The sequence below is a fragment of the Doryrhamphus excisus genome, chromosome 10, assembly GCF_030265055.1.
Source record: "Doryrhamphus excisus isolate RoL2022-K1 chromosome 10, RoL_Dexc_1.0, whole genome shotgun sequence".
Classification (NCBI taxonomy): domain Eukaryota; kingdom Metazoa; phylum Chordata; class Actinopteri; order Syngnathiformes; family Syngnathidae; genus Doryrhamphus; species Doryrhamphus excisus.
In genome coordinates, this window is record NC_080475.1 from 16,176,152 (window position 1) to 16,190,471 (window position 14,320).

The following is a 14,320-nucleotide window of genomic DNA, read 5'->3' on the forward strand; positions in this document are numbered from 1 at the left end:
ACCTTACCTTAATCAAGAAACTGAAGCTAAGCTTAACCGTACCCAAACCCATCAAGAGCCCTTTAGCTTCCTCTTTCAGTGCAGGGAAAAATAGTCCGGAGCCTTTTGAACTTTGAAGTTTTAATTGTGCCTTTTCCAACAACAGAATTCAACTAACAGAAGTGCAGAGTACGTGCAGACGCCAAACAGGCGACTATTTAGGCCTTTTTTACTCGATCTCATTTTGTGTACATTTCAAACAAGACGAGGGAACGGGTGGAGGAGGTTACTTGGCGACTCCAAATTGTCCATAGGTATGAATGTGAGCGTGAATGGGTGTTTCTTTTTATGTGCCCTGTGATTGGCTGGCCACCAGTTCAGCTGGGATAGGCTCCAGCATACCCACGAGTGTGAGGATAATCAGCATAGAAAATGCTTATAAATAGCATTAGCATTAGCATATAAATGGATAGCTATGTACACATGTACATAGCTATCCACATGTAATGGTATGTATATACACATGTACAGTGTATATACTGTACAGTATGTATTAGCATTATATGACAATAATACAATATTGTTAAATACCCGTCTGAAAAGACAAAATATTGGATTGTGGAGGTTGGTGTTGGTTGCATGCAGAAGATGATACCATTTAGTAACTTAACAAAATGGAACATATAGAAGTACAATATAAACAATAACATCTATAGCGTGCAATCAATCGAATACCTGCTATGAACATGTATTTCAATGCATCTCTACCAGGGTCGCCACATTTTATCATGAGTGCTGCCAACCTCTCTGGGACTTGTGGACTTCTTGTGAGTGGGTGGTTTTTCACAGTTGTCCTTAGAAGAGGTGGCTGCGACAAGCCCACCCCGGTTGGTCCTCGGCAAGAGCCGCCGAGCGTGTTCACTTGGGAGAAAGTGAGACGCCCCTTGGACGCTCACAGCGGGGACCGACTTGGCCGCCTCGGCTCTTCTCGCCAAGTCCTGCGTCATGGCCTGCAGCCCGGGGCCGCTGTCCGTGGTGCTGGAAATTTCCTGCGGTGCGCTGGAGAAGCACAGCTTGCCGCGCAATTGCGCCAACTTGAGGCGGTCTCTGTCTGTGACATTTTTGCCAGCCATCAACAGGTAGTGGTTGAAGTTTGCCAGGCAGCTGTGGAAGCCTCTTTGGTAGTCTGACAGTTCCCCACGTGTGGAAAGATCTGGAGAATGCATCAGTAAGGTTAGATATCGAAGTAGAGTCAATTCAGCATTGGGTAATGGTAATGGTTTTATTTCATTTGAACATGCATCAGATTACAATTGAGTGCATCACATAATCAGTTCACAGTTCCACATGTCCAAAAGGAGTAGGAAGAAGCAAAGCTTATTAAATCCTACCCCTCCATCTGGTACTTTTACAATCAGTAACTGTTACATTTGTTCACTTCCTGCTTTCCTAATATAGTTTAAGGTTTTTTTATTTTATTTTATTTTTGTCACGTACTGAAGTAGGAGGTGATATGACCATCCAATGACATAATGGGTACCATAGTAAGTGTCAATATAGTGATATATATAGCACATCATGACTGGTTCAAGACTCTTCATCCTTGTATTTAGCAAACATCAACTGCTTGTATTGTTTCTTGAATTGGCTCATCGTTGTGCATTGTTTGACTTCTTTACTCAATCCATTCCATAGTTTGATTCCACATACTGAAATGCTATGGCTTTTTAACGTAGTCCTAGCATATAAGTGTTTCAAATGTACTTCTTCCCTGAGATCATATTTCTCCTCTCTTGTAGAGAAGTATTGGATGACATTTTTAGCTAATTGGTTATTTTTAGCCTTATGCATTATTTTAGCTGTTTGAAGATGAACTATATCAGCAAGTTGAAGTATTTGTGATTTTAGAAAAAAGGAGTTAGTATGTTCTCTGTAGGCGGCATTATGCATTATCCTTACTGACCTTTTTTGCAGTACATTTAGCGAGTGAAGATTGCTTTTATAGTTATTAGCCCATATTTCCACACAATAAGTAAGATATAATAAGTAGAACCATTTGTATTCAATATCATATAACATGTGACTTACATGTTTGCGTCTTCTGGAGGTGCTTAAAGTATCTCACGGTGAGCTCCAGGATGTCTGCTTTCTCCAATTTGCGCTTACAAATCTGTCCAGGCAAAACACATACATTAGAATTAGAACTTTATATGCATGTAAAATGGTTTAAATTGCTTTACTCAAAAATAGATATTACTTATTTTATTTATTAAGGAGGTGATGTGGGAGTTGGGTGGTATGCCCTTCTGTACTTACACTGCTGCTGTAGTGGCTCTCCAGAAGACATTTCAACTGCTCCAAGCACTTGTTGATACGAGCCCTTCGTTTCTTCTCCATCAGTGGTTTGGGTACCTGCAATGTTCAACATAAAACCATCAAGGAAGGCAAGCTAAGTGAGAGTTAAACGTTACCTTGAGATTGTTTCATCCATTTTAGACATACCTTATTTGGAGTGATGGAGTTCGACTTGTCCATGCAGTCTGTCCTGGCAACCATTCTCACTTTTTTTCTCCCTCTTTCTCCACAGCAGGAATGGGAAAGTTGACCACACGCTTGTGTATATATATAGGAGGCAGCTAATTACCATATCAATGCAAACAGTGTAAACCCCCCAGCATCACTCAAATGGTCACACTGTCATTTGACGGCCAAAACAGGGGACTCAGTCCGAATAATGTAAACATATAAGAAAGAATCATTGTATATATTTAATGTTATTTGTTTATCTTTGTAGCCGGAATAAAGTCAGCAAAATAATTGGACAACACTGCAACATACAGCTTAATGTTATTTATATGTATGTTATTTCACATAGAGTAGAATAGACGGTCAAGTGAAACATAAAATGAGCCACTCCATAGATGTACATTATGTCTCCCACTTTGCAAACAGGAACAACGTGTGGGGTAAAGAAAAAGCCAAAGCTGTGAACTGTGAAAAGGCCAGAAGTAAAACATAATTGGCTATGGTTCTGCTCCTACTTGAGTCCCGCATTGAGTCTTTTATTTAGGAGTTTCACGCCAGCAGGTCGAAGGCAGCACCGTGATAATTATCGACGTGTCACTTACATGCCGATTTTATGGTACGGCGCATGCTCCAGACCACCGATGAGGTCAAATCGTATTCGTTAACTGGGACCTTCAATGTTGTCAAAGCACAGTCAATATTTAACGTCAATGTTTTAAGTTTGAAAGTAAAATAAACTCGTCGCGTCCTGTCTTTTTGTTTCCGCACCAGGCCGGTTGGGGGCTGCTTGGTGTTGGGGGGTGGGGGGAGGAACGGGGGGGCACCGAGGAGAATTGTGGGCCGCCCCTTGTCCTCTGTCCCCCGCCTCGCAATTCTCCACACTGCTTCTTGAAAAGACTGACCTTGGGAACAGTCACTGCACTGCTGCCCACAGTGCGCATCTTTTACGCGCGTAAAAGTCCAAGTGGGAGCTTTTGGGCGTCACTCCCATCCTTTAGGGAACAGGTGGCTCATAATGTGAAGCCCTTTAAGGTGTATTATTAATTTGGGGAGCCATTTAAGGGGCCCGTGGGTTGATTTAAACGTGGACAGATCACGCGAGTCGTCATTGAAAACTTTCTGCCAACTCCAAACTGTTTGTGTTAAAGCGATGGAAGCCATGCGTAAAGAAGCGGCGCATTAGTATCCGACCATCTTAAAGGGGACGCCATAGTTCAAAATTGGTGCTTTCGTCTTCTCTTTCGCAAAAGTTGCCTCTTTTTGCCTTTTTATGCACACATAATTGCACTTAGAAATGACGTTCACTGATAGAAATAGAATGAAACTTTATTTATATTGCATAACTCTCACTTTGAAACAATTTACTACTTATTCGGTGTGAATTGGAACTGAAAGGGAACTTCTAAGTAAATAGACTTTCTCTCGGAGGTCAATAAAGAAACGATCCGATTTCCGTTTGGCATTATTTAAAATATCTTCATTTGTATGCAGTCGCTTATTACTAATTTGCAAAAAAAAGGCGTATGAAGGTGATTCCTATGCAAAACACCACTATTTCTATATTATTATCATTATAATGTCCCACGCGTGTCTTGCAATCTGAACACTAATTGCGTAACATCCACTGAATAATTGCAGTACACAAATGTAATGGAATAAACCGATGCGCGTATAATCGCTATGAAATCCGGAAGAAGTGCTGCTCCCCAAAGGCGGCTCTGTGGTGCCTTTTGTCCCCTTTCCACGTCACATTAGCGGGGTTTTCACGCTTGCTTTAGACACGGACGCGCCTGTCTTGTTGGAGACATTTCCCCGCTTATTACTCGGTGATTCAAACGAGTGTTGTTCGGTAAAAGGACTACAGTATATTGGCATGGTGTTATTAAAATAACACAGGCCTCCGTGAAGGAAGGGAGTGTTTCCTTGCACTTCAAAGCCCCCTGGTCGCCATCTATCCATGAGAATGGCGCAATGAGGGACTTGTGTCCCAATTGGAAAAGAGAATGCATGCGCCATTAAACCACTAGTTAAGTGCATGTTTATAAAAAGGTGCAACGTTCCCTCTTTGAACAGCGGGTCATTCATTAAACCCTTTGGGGCTTTTGTCATGGATCCCGGAGAGATGCTGTAATAATTGGACTATTGGGGAACTTGTTAACAACAATTAGCGAGGCAATGACGCCATTGCTGCAATAAACGATGTTCTTCTGAGGAGCAAAGAGGCGCATTTGCAAGCCAATGGTTCCATCGATTGCCTATAATAAGAAACTCAGGGGTTACTACAGATGCATGTCTCATTGCCTCACCCTATCACTGCCAGTGTATCACTATTGGGCATGACACATATAATAACGGCTGGTTTTGAGTTACACTGTGAGAACAATATAACACTGTGTTTATTATAGTCTGTGATCGTGACGTATGTTAATATTTGCGGGTAATGCAAATGCATGCCCGTACACAAGTACCCCATGCATGTCTGCTTTGTCTGTTTCAACACGCAGACGTGGGCAGGCCCACTATTTGGCACACCGAGAGCGGAGCAAATCGATTTGCCGCCTTCCATTCAGGTGCATTAGGCCTGCACTGGTGTGACCAAAAGGCACGCATTGTGCGCGCAACAAGTGCACCGAAATAGCGCAAGCTCGAACAGGTGCACGTAGTAGTACAATGATACAAATATATAGTAGTGTAGAAGTAACACGTAGCAAGAGGATTCGGCCAAAGCCACGCGACAGCAGCTCTGATCAAACATCAAACAGAAATGAGCATCATGAATTTCTATGGACTGCGAGTCGGGTTATTTAAAGACTTCTTACTTTGCTTTGGAAGCACAATGGACGCCGTTGGTCTGTGTGAGCATGAAAGGAGCAGAGGCGCACATTAACATCGCTTAAGGTTCTCTCAAGGCCTCAAATGAACTGACTGCAAAGTAACTTTATAACTCGCTGGAGGATGAAGCCTTTGTCTGGCCCTCAAGTGAAAGACAAAAAGGGGACGGAGAGAGAAAAGAGGAGAAGGAGGGAGGGGCGCCATTGTTAAACACTAAAGCGCATGGGTATTGATGCGCCTTGAATTGCAAAACATCTGCCAATAACTCGGAACCACTTGAGCGGGATTTGAATAAGAATAAAGCAGCAGCCCTTTGGTGCAGTGTCTTGGTAAAACAAGACCGGGAGCGAGCAGCCAGATGACTAACGCACAAATATTACCCATAAACGCACCGTGCTACGGTAAAGTGCAGTACACAAACATCAACGCAATGTGTGGGGTGCAATTGAAATCATGCTGTGCGAACATGGCTTCTTTTTGGACTTAATCGAACGGCTCTTTGGAGGACATTAAACACACCACACAGGCTTAAACGCCGAGAAAAGACTAAAGATTAACCAAGAGAGACGATGCCATACACACATATATATATATATACATACATACACACACATATGTGGGGGCTAGTCGCCACCGCCAAGTTTTTCCCAGGGCTTCCCTTTTATTCTAGCAAAGTGGAAAATTGAAAGTATACAAGTGAAAAGACACAGGGGCGTTCCTTCAATTTTCCTCGCTCCTTATGCTACTTTTTTTGGACTCAGAAGAAATATTTCGCCAATGTGCACTCATTGTTACAATGTTAAAGCCGCGCATAGTAGAAGAAAATCACTGACAACAATAAAACACACTTTTTAAATGTTCTTTTCAAGAAAAAAAAATAAAATTTGTTTTTCAAATCAGTTTTTAATGGTAAATCCCACTTGAAATGTTATTATATTATGTCATTCGCACGTCTTACCTTTTAACTAAAAAGTGAAACTAACTACAAAAATATAACTAACTATATATCCAGAAGTAGTGTGCGCGATTGCAAGAATAGGCGACAGTAATTTTACGAGAAATGTCATATTCGTAGAATTAATGCTTTGAGAAAATGGCTTATGCAGTAAAAAAGTTGTGTTTTTTACGAATATTTTAATTGTTTTATTATTTAATTTTTTATTACATTTTATTTTAATATTTTTTAAGAATATTGTAACATTGGGAAACTTGGAGAAAAAGTATAATAATATCAAATACACCTACATTGCACAGGCTTTACAAATAAAGCACACAGACCAGCATGGTCAGGTAAAAAATAGACGGACATGTTTATATTATTATTAACATAAACGTTCTAGGTTGCACATATATTATTCACACGAGTTCATCCTACTAATAATTTTTGACTAGACTGTTTTAATCACGCCAATCCTGCTGTTGACTCAATTAGCATGTGCTCAACGTGTGTGGTGGATGAATGTATGAAATTGCTATGAAATCGCCAATTTGTTGGTGTCAGCAGTGAGCTACTCCCCCACGGAGCCATATGCCACGCTAAGTAGCACCATTTACCAATTCGTTCCCAATTTCACGGGACATCCTCCCCCCCGTCCCGTCTCCCCATCCACACTGGTCAATAGCCGCAACAAAATGCCAATTTAGGCCCCAGGAATGATCACAAACCCCCTCCCGGGGGGAAAAGGGCCTTTTCCTTTTGCATGAAGACAAACACCAGGTGAAACTCACACACACGCGCGCGCGCGCACACGCACAAACAAAATATGCGTGTGTGTGAGTATTGATAAATGTTATACCAAACGAATCCCATTGAACCTAGTTAACGACTTAAAGTGCTATAAGTATCGATAATTCAATAACCATTGAATTATAAACATGACTCGATGGGGTTATAACATGTCACAATCTGCACCGTTTCTTGTGCGACAGTTTTTGTTTTTTGTTAGTCTTAGTTCCTACTCTCATGCTTTTATTTTGTACTATTTCCTGTGTTCCCGTCACTTTATCTCCTACACGCACCTGTTGGTAATTTGTTGATTTGTATTTAGTTCAGCCGGGTGCGTGTTCCCTTTGTTGGTGCATTGACTTTTGACATGTGTGAATTGGTCATACTAGTACGTCGGTCTACTGCATAGCGAAAATATATTTTTACCTGCATTTGGCCGCACCGTGACAATACCAACCCCATTCAAAACTACGTTGCCACTTGTGTGGATATCAAAACAGTGTACCATAAAAGCAACATATAATAGGAGAAACTAACAAACAAAAGGTTATCTTAACTCTATACCTTTTAGCAACATGTCCGGCTGTGATATAAACTTCTATGATTGGACTGTTTTAAAAACACTGCCATTAAATGGGTCATGCTGACTTTTGTAGCTCTGCTAAATTAGCAATTAGCTTGCTATGTAGTTCAATGAGGCTGTTTTGGTATAACATTTTTATATTCTTAAACAATTCAACTGACCAAGATAGTTGTTTTCCATACCTGACACTTTCGACTGTTTGCTAGCAGGTTTCATCGGTGGTGGGGGGGGGGGGGGGGTGTCACATGATGACGCCATGCCAGCTGATTTGTGTGGATGTTTCCGTTGGCTTCCTTTCAACGAAGGCGGGGCGACAGCGCCATCCAGCGTCCGGATTCTTTCGGACCACATCCCAGGTGTGAGAGGGTACAATACATCCCGACAGAAAGAGGTCAGCCACGGCTCTTGGGATGATCATCAGCCAAGAGGTTGCTCCAACTCGGTTGCAGCGCCCCCAAGAGGTGGACCACCACAGAACTTGTTCAATTCTGTCAGTGAAAGTTTGAAACAGCAGCAGCAACCTGACCCTCGGCTCCAACAAGGGGGGTGGGGGTTGTGTGTTGGCAGCCAAACAGGACAAGAATTATATTAACTAAATGCTAAAGTGTAAAAATAAGTTTCGAGTCAGGACTAACATTTTTACTGAGGCTACAGCTGTAATTTTGTCCTCACCCTAACGAGGCTTAAAGTGGCCCTTTTGCAAAAGGGCCACTTTAAGCCAATTTAATTTCCCCTTTTTGTGTTCTTTACTCTCTTGTTATGAGAAGGAAAAAAAGACTCACAAACTGACATTAGATTTACAAAATGTATTCAAAGTATATTAAACAGAATAGAATTGGATTAACAATAAATCAATCAATAGAATTCAGTCACCGGAGCTCCGGACGGCTAAATCTCTTTCCTTGTCCTCCTGAGCTCCCGACAAAGTGAAAGAGTTCGCTCCTGATCGATCCCTTTGTTCCCCCTTTTGCAGTTGGACATGTTTACTTTCACTATGCCAGCAGTAAACAATGTGAAACATGTGATGGGAGGTGGAACGCAGTGATACCAATAAAGAGAAAATAGCGCAGATGATTTTGATTGATTCGGTTAGCAAATGAACCTCGGTTAGTGACGCTAGTTCGAAATGGAGAAAGTGTGTCAACAAGGGTGCTTACTGGCTAATTGTTTTAGTATAGTTCTGGATCAGGCCTTGGAAGTACTGCTGTGTGTTTTTGTGGGGTTGAAATATAATGATGTAACATTTTGGGAGGAAATACCATAAGACGAAGGAGTAGATGCTGGAGAGCACCGCCAAAGCATTCAGGATTTGGATATACTTGCCTCTATAAAGCATATAAGCTGTGGTAAAGATGATCCAGTTGAGGGTCAGCAGGAGTAAGCAGAAGGTTATGGCTTTGGCCTCATTGTAATTTTTGGGAAGGTCCTTCCCCATGTAGGAGAAAATGAAGCAGAGTGCGCACAAACATACGACCACGGCCACAGGACCATAAGTGCTCAAGAAATTGAAGTCGCAGGTCAGTATGATTTTGTCTGGAGACCACTGCGTGTCATTGTATGGTTTGGGACGAGAATAAAGACCACCAATGGCATGTAGGAGAGACTGAATCACAAATGTCCCTGAAATGACGAGCCATTGCCCGTGATATGTCATCCACCAGCTGTAGAGCTTGGGAAACTTGGCTGCCATTTTAAAAATGCAAACAATCTGGAAAGCACGCACAGCAAAACATGCGATGCACGTACAGTACAACAAGGAAAAAGGCAACATCCTTAAGAGACATGATAGGCCAGTGGGCTTGCCAAAGAAGAAGACAATGCTCAGACAGCAGAGACAGTGGCAGCCCAAAATCAGGAAGCACATGACACCACCAGCGGACTTGACAACAGGTGTGTTGTAGTAACGGGCAAAAATGACACACATGACCAGCACCAGAACCAGCAAGATCAAGGTGGCCGCTAAGATCAGTATAGCACCGCTGTCTTGAAATGAGGCGTACTCCACCTGTCGCAGAGTGCATGATGTACTGGCTGCTGTGGACCACTCCGTCTCCTTACACTCCACACACTTGTATGGATCATCTGTGGTGAACACAAGACGAGTCGAGACAGTCAACTGGTTACTTTAGTTACATAGTTACAATAAGGAATATTCATGGGGATCCATGGATTGCTCTTGAATCTGTTTATAAATCGCCCCCCCCCCCAAAAAAAAACATAGTGGACCCTCTATTGGTAAGCATACTTGCATGTTCCTAAACTTTGAAGGTAAAATTTTGAGCTGCTTTTACACCTGACAAGGTGCTTAACTCATTTTAACTCAACTCCAATATCCACTCCACCCTCAGTATCGGCCGATTTCACTCATGGATTATGGGGATGGGTATCGGCAGCAGGAGCAGCAGGTCAGTAAGGATAATTCATAATGCCGCCTACAGAGAACATACTAACTCCTTATTTCTAAAATAACAAATACTTAAACTTGCTGATATAGTTCATCTTCAAACAGCTAAAATAATGCATAAGGCTAAAAATAACCAATTCCCTAAAAATGTCATCCAATACTTCTCTACAAGAGAGGAGAAATATGATCTCAGGGAAGAAGTACATTTGAAACACTTCTATGCTAGGACTACGTTAAAAAGCCATAGCATTTCAGTATGTGGAATCAAACTATGGAATGGATTGAGTAAGGAACTCAAACAATGCACAACGATGAGCCAATTCAAGAAACAATACAAGCAGTTGATGTTTGCTAAATACAAGGATGAAGAGTCAGGAAGTGAACAAATGTAACAGTTACTGATTGTAAAAGTACCAGATGGAGGGGTAGGATTTAATAAGCTTTGCTTCTTCCTACTCCTTTTGGACATGTGGAACTGTGAACTGATTATGGGATGCACTCAATTGTAATCTGATGCATGTTCAAATGAAATAAAACCATTACGATTACCTCGTAATCACCATGTGTAATATGTGGTTTATAGTCAAACCCATGCATGTCCAAACCAAATGAAATCATGAAACCATTAATCTGGTACATAGAGTGTTGAAATGTTGTATTTGCTGGTTAAACAACCCTGCATGTGTCTGGTCTTTATGGTGTTGTACCTGTGATGTTGATGTAGGTTCCATTGGGACATTCCTCACATGTGAAGCAACACTTGTGAATTCCATCTTGCTTCTTTGCAAATCCTACAGGACACTCCTGAGAGCACAGAGATGTCGGAACCTGAACAAGACACAAAAAGGCAGCAGTTAAATAAATTGAAATGAAGTACACTTCCAAGGGCTGTTGCCTCCAAAGGGGAAGCCACATTTGTTTACAATTTGTTTGAAATGTGACAAGAAAAAAAAAACTTACCATCCCATTTCCATGCCACTGAATTTTGCTGTCATCAATGAAAAAGTTCCCTGAGGAGAGTAATTCACCAAATCCAACCTCCTTGATGTCACCCCTCTGATTCCAGAAGACGATAAAAATAGATCCAAACTTGGGATCGCCATGCTCATCAAACTGAATACTCTGGTTTAAAAGGGAGAAGTTTGACTTCTGCAGCTCTGCCAGAACCTAATGGAGGCCACACACACTTCATTTTATGGCTGTATTGGAGAGTTAACATTTTTAGGAGGCAAGAAAACCAAAGAAGAATATCCTGCAATTAGATAATAAATGATGCAAACCTTGTGTGGATATACTGTATTATTCCTGTCACATGTGTCCTTATGACATTGCAAGACGTTGTGCAAGGCGTGAGCGATGGCATACACAGCTGAATAAACGGCAAAAGAGAAAGAAGGGTCCATAGAGATGATGTCCTGTGCATTCAGGTCGGAGCAGTTGCAAACTTGATTGCAAAACCGCCGTCTGTCTGCATCGTCAGAGTGATGTTTCTTTTTGGAAGACAGCATATATTCGCTGAAACCAGGTATTGCCAACACAGGCTGAGACACCCCCAGAACTGTTCCGATTTTTTGGATATCCTTTCTCTTTGGGAGCTTCTCACTCAAGGACCAGGTTTCCACCGCTATCCAAACCTTGTTGGTGACGCCTACCAGTATCGCCGACTCAATGAGATGTTCTGCGGGGATTTTGGGGGCAAAAACAACAATAGTGGTTATCCTCTGCGCTTCAATCTGCTGGAACATTACAGAGTAATTTGAGCTTTGTTTGATCTTGTTGGTATACGCCAGACATATGGGGGTGTCCTTGATCATCTTGATGAAGAGTTCCTGGCCGTCATTGCCATAAGCATCATCACTGCTGAGGAAGGCCACCCAGCGCCAATTGAAATGCTTCATAATGGATACAATCACTTTGACCGTGTCTTTATTGGAATGCACAGTGCGCAGGAAAGACGAATACTTTGCTTTTTCTGAAAAAGTCGAGCTGGCGGCTCCATAACTGACCTGTGGAAGTAATAACAGAAGAGTTGTCATTTACACATCGCTATATTGGCTTGACTGTTCTGTCTCAGACTATGTGACGATGCTACGAGTCGTTAGTTTGAGGTTTAATGACTTAAAGCGTAAAGAGTGTTCAATTGATGTACCTGTAATGGTTCACATGGTTTAGCTGATTGTCATACAGCTGTTGTGAGATTCAGTTCCCACTCAATACACAGTTCACAATCGCACTATAGATTGAATTTGTCGTTTGTCTTTCACCCTATGTCAGTTGCATGAATGACACAAGTGACTGAAATGCTGGCTAATCATTGGATAGTTAGCATGGAAGGCGGGACATATGCAGAAACAGGACACAGCACTCCAAAGAAAAACAGCTGAATAGGTGCAGATTCTGGAAGAACTAGAAAGCTTTGTGTGCTGGTTATCGTGTGTAGAAAAAATGAGCATTTAAAACAGGCAGGACATTATTTTGTTGTGGTTTACATTAAAAGGGCTATAGACATATTATGTGTGGTGAAATGTTATAAGAAACAAGGTAACGGTTATTATTATTTGAAAGTAACTGCTGTTGAGAATTGTGATTTATTTTGAGGCATGTTTGTGCGGGTTTTGAAATTGATCATAGGCAAGCACGGTGACGAAGAAAAGCTCTCGCTCTTGCTCTGTAAGTTTATAACTTCAAAGGTAAACAAACCCTCGGAAGAGAATCATCTGCCTGGTTATTAAGCCAAATAACTTAAATTTTCAAACATTAGTGTAGGTAGAAAAAAATAGAGTGGTTGTCATATTCACCAGTGGGATGAGGTCCATCATGAAGAGCGGCGCCACTGCAAGGATGTCGGTGCTTGTAAATGGACCGACCACGGCCACAACATCGGCGGGTGCAGACACATGCTGGTGCGTTTCCCTCCAAGGTCGGATCAAGCCATCAGTTGAAATGAGGTCAAGAATACCCGGGAAGTTTTTCGCAACTGAGCAGTGGTCAAATATCTTGTAGCCCAGAGACACATTGGGCAAGAGTTTGGTTGAGTTATTGATTTCCTCGACCGAGAATCTCATCAGCTGAAACCTCCGATAACTGAGCACACTGAAGGTTTGACTGCAGAGAAAGATTAGATTAGACATAGTATGCATGGATTTGTATCACGATATTTTTACACTACCAGCCCTAAAACAATACAATCACAAACACACCAGTGTGGTGTGGCGCTGCAAACTACAACCACAATAACAGACGGTTTGAATGATAATCCACTGCAGTCTATCTGGAGTTTGGAAGTTCTAACACAGAATACACACAAACTGGCTTCCAAAACAATCAAAGTCATACCTGGAACAGACAATAGCTTCTGGTCTGTCGTGGCTAACTGAGCTACTGGTGTGAATGTCAAAAAGTCCTCCTAACAAATAATCCCCATTTAAGTGGAAATCTGCAGAGCGGGACTGAGCCAACGGACATAAAACATGACCTATCAGATACACAGACAAAAGAAAGCACCCCATTCTTTTCATTTCCAAGGTAAGTCTATGAACATCAAGATAGTTCGTCTCTGCCTTATAAGCAGCTTCTTCAAGGCAAAGCCCCTAGTGAATATTTCCATGCACTTTGAGATGCATGAATAGAATGTGGAAGCTATCTGTCAAGGATGAGCGATTAACAAATCTGTATGCAAAGAGTAAACAAACAAAATATTCGTATCCACAACTTAGGTTTTGTATTTCACTCCTTCTTCTGTGCTCGAAGAGGAAACAAAATGCCGGCACTCGTCCATCAGCTTGGCAACACCGCTGAAATCAGTGCGCACGAACGCTCACAGTCCGCGCAAGCTATTCACGAACTATGGAAGTGCCAAGGCCGACATGCACCCACCACGAAGTCAGAAGTGGTTGCAGAGGGCACGCACATCCAACGCAGACCCGCACACAACGAAAGTTCCTCCCGCATTATAAGTGCTACATAGTGTCTGCATGTTTTCACTCTCACAAAGACAAGAAGTCCCACACACAGCATATGTGGTTGTTCTCAATGCCACAGCTTGAGCCGAGCTGATCTGCGTTTTAAAGCAAATATCTGACGATAACCATTTAACCATTTAAAAGTAAGTAATCAGTTATCGATTAATAACTTTTCTTTTTTGGCGTCTTTCATTTTAAACATTAAAAAAGGGAAGTTGGAAAATGCTTATATCTATGCAAAGAAACATTTGTCATTGGTAAAATCAGTAAGTTTATTTTTCACTTCTGAAAATATAGTATTTCATGTA

At 41.8% G+C, this 14,320-nt stretch overlaps 2 protein-coding genes across 3 annotated transcripts; both read right to left on the bottom strand.

Annotated features, from left to right (window-relative positions):
- Positions 1 to 36: 36 nt before the first annotated feature.
- Positions 37 to 7,865, bottom strand: her3 (hairy-related 3). 2 transcript variants are annotated; one of them, XM_058084660.1, is made up of 5 exons: positions 7,829 to 7,865; positions 2,482 to 2,591; positions 2,296 to 2,391; positions 2,068 to 2,149; positions 37 to 1,192 (listed from the first exon to the last, which is right to left on the bottom strand). In XM_058084660.1, the coding sequence occupies exons 1-5, from the start codon at positions 7,860 to 7,862 to the stop codon at positions 744 to 746; spliced, it is 771 nt and encodes a 256-aa protein (XP_057940643.1). In that variant the 5' UTR covers positions 7,863 to 7,865; the 3' UTR covers positions 37 to 743. The 2 variants fall into 2 exon arrangements, with proteins under 2 accessions (XP_057940643.1, XP_057940644.1); XM_058084661.1 differs by lacking the exon at positions 7,829 to 7,865 and adding an exon at positions 5,325 to 7,765.
- Positions 7,866 to 8,386: 521 nt separating this feature from the next.
- LOC131137035 (taste receptor type 1 member 1-like) lies at positions 8,387 to 14,099 on the bottom strand. The gene is made up of 6 exons (XM_058084523.1): positions 13,387 to 14,099; positions 12,849 to 13,155; positions 11,331 to 12,056; positions 11,011 to 11,217; positions 10,758 to 10,878; positions 8,387 to 9,728 (listed from the first exon to the last, which is right to left on the bottom strand). The coding sequence occupies exons 1-6, from the start codon at positions 13,566 to 13,568 to the stop codon at positions 8,800 to 8,802; spliced, it is 2,472 nt and encodes an 823-aa protein (XP_057940506.1). The 5' UTR covers positions 13,569 to 14,099; the 3' UTR covers positions 8,387 to 8,799.
- Between the last annotated feature and the right edge of the window lie 221 nt (positions 14,100 to 14,320).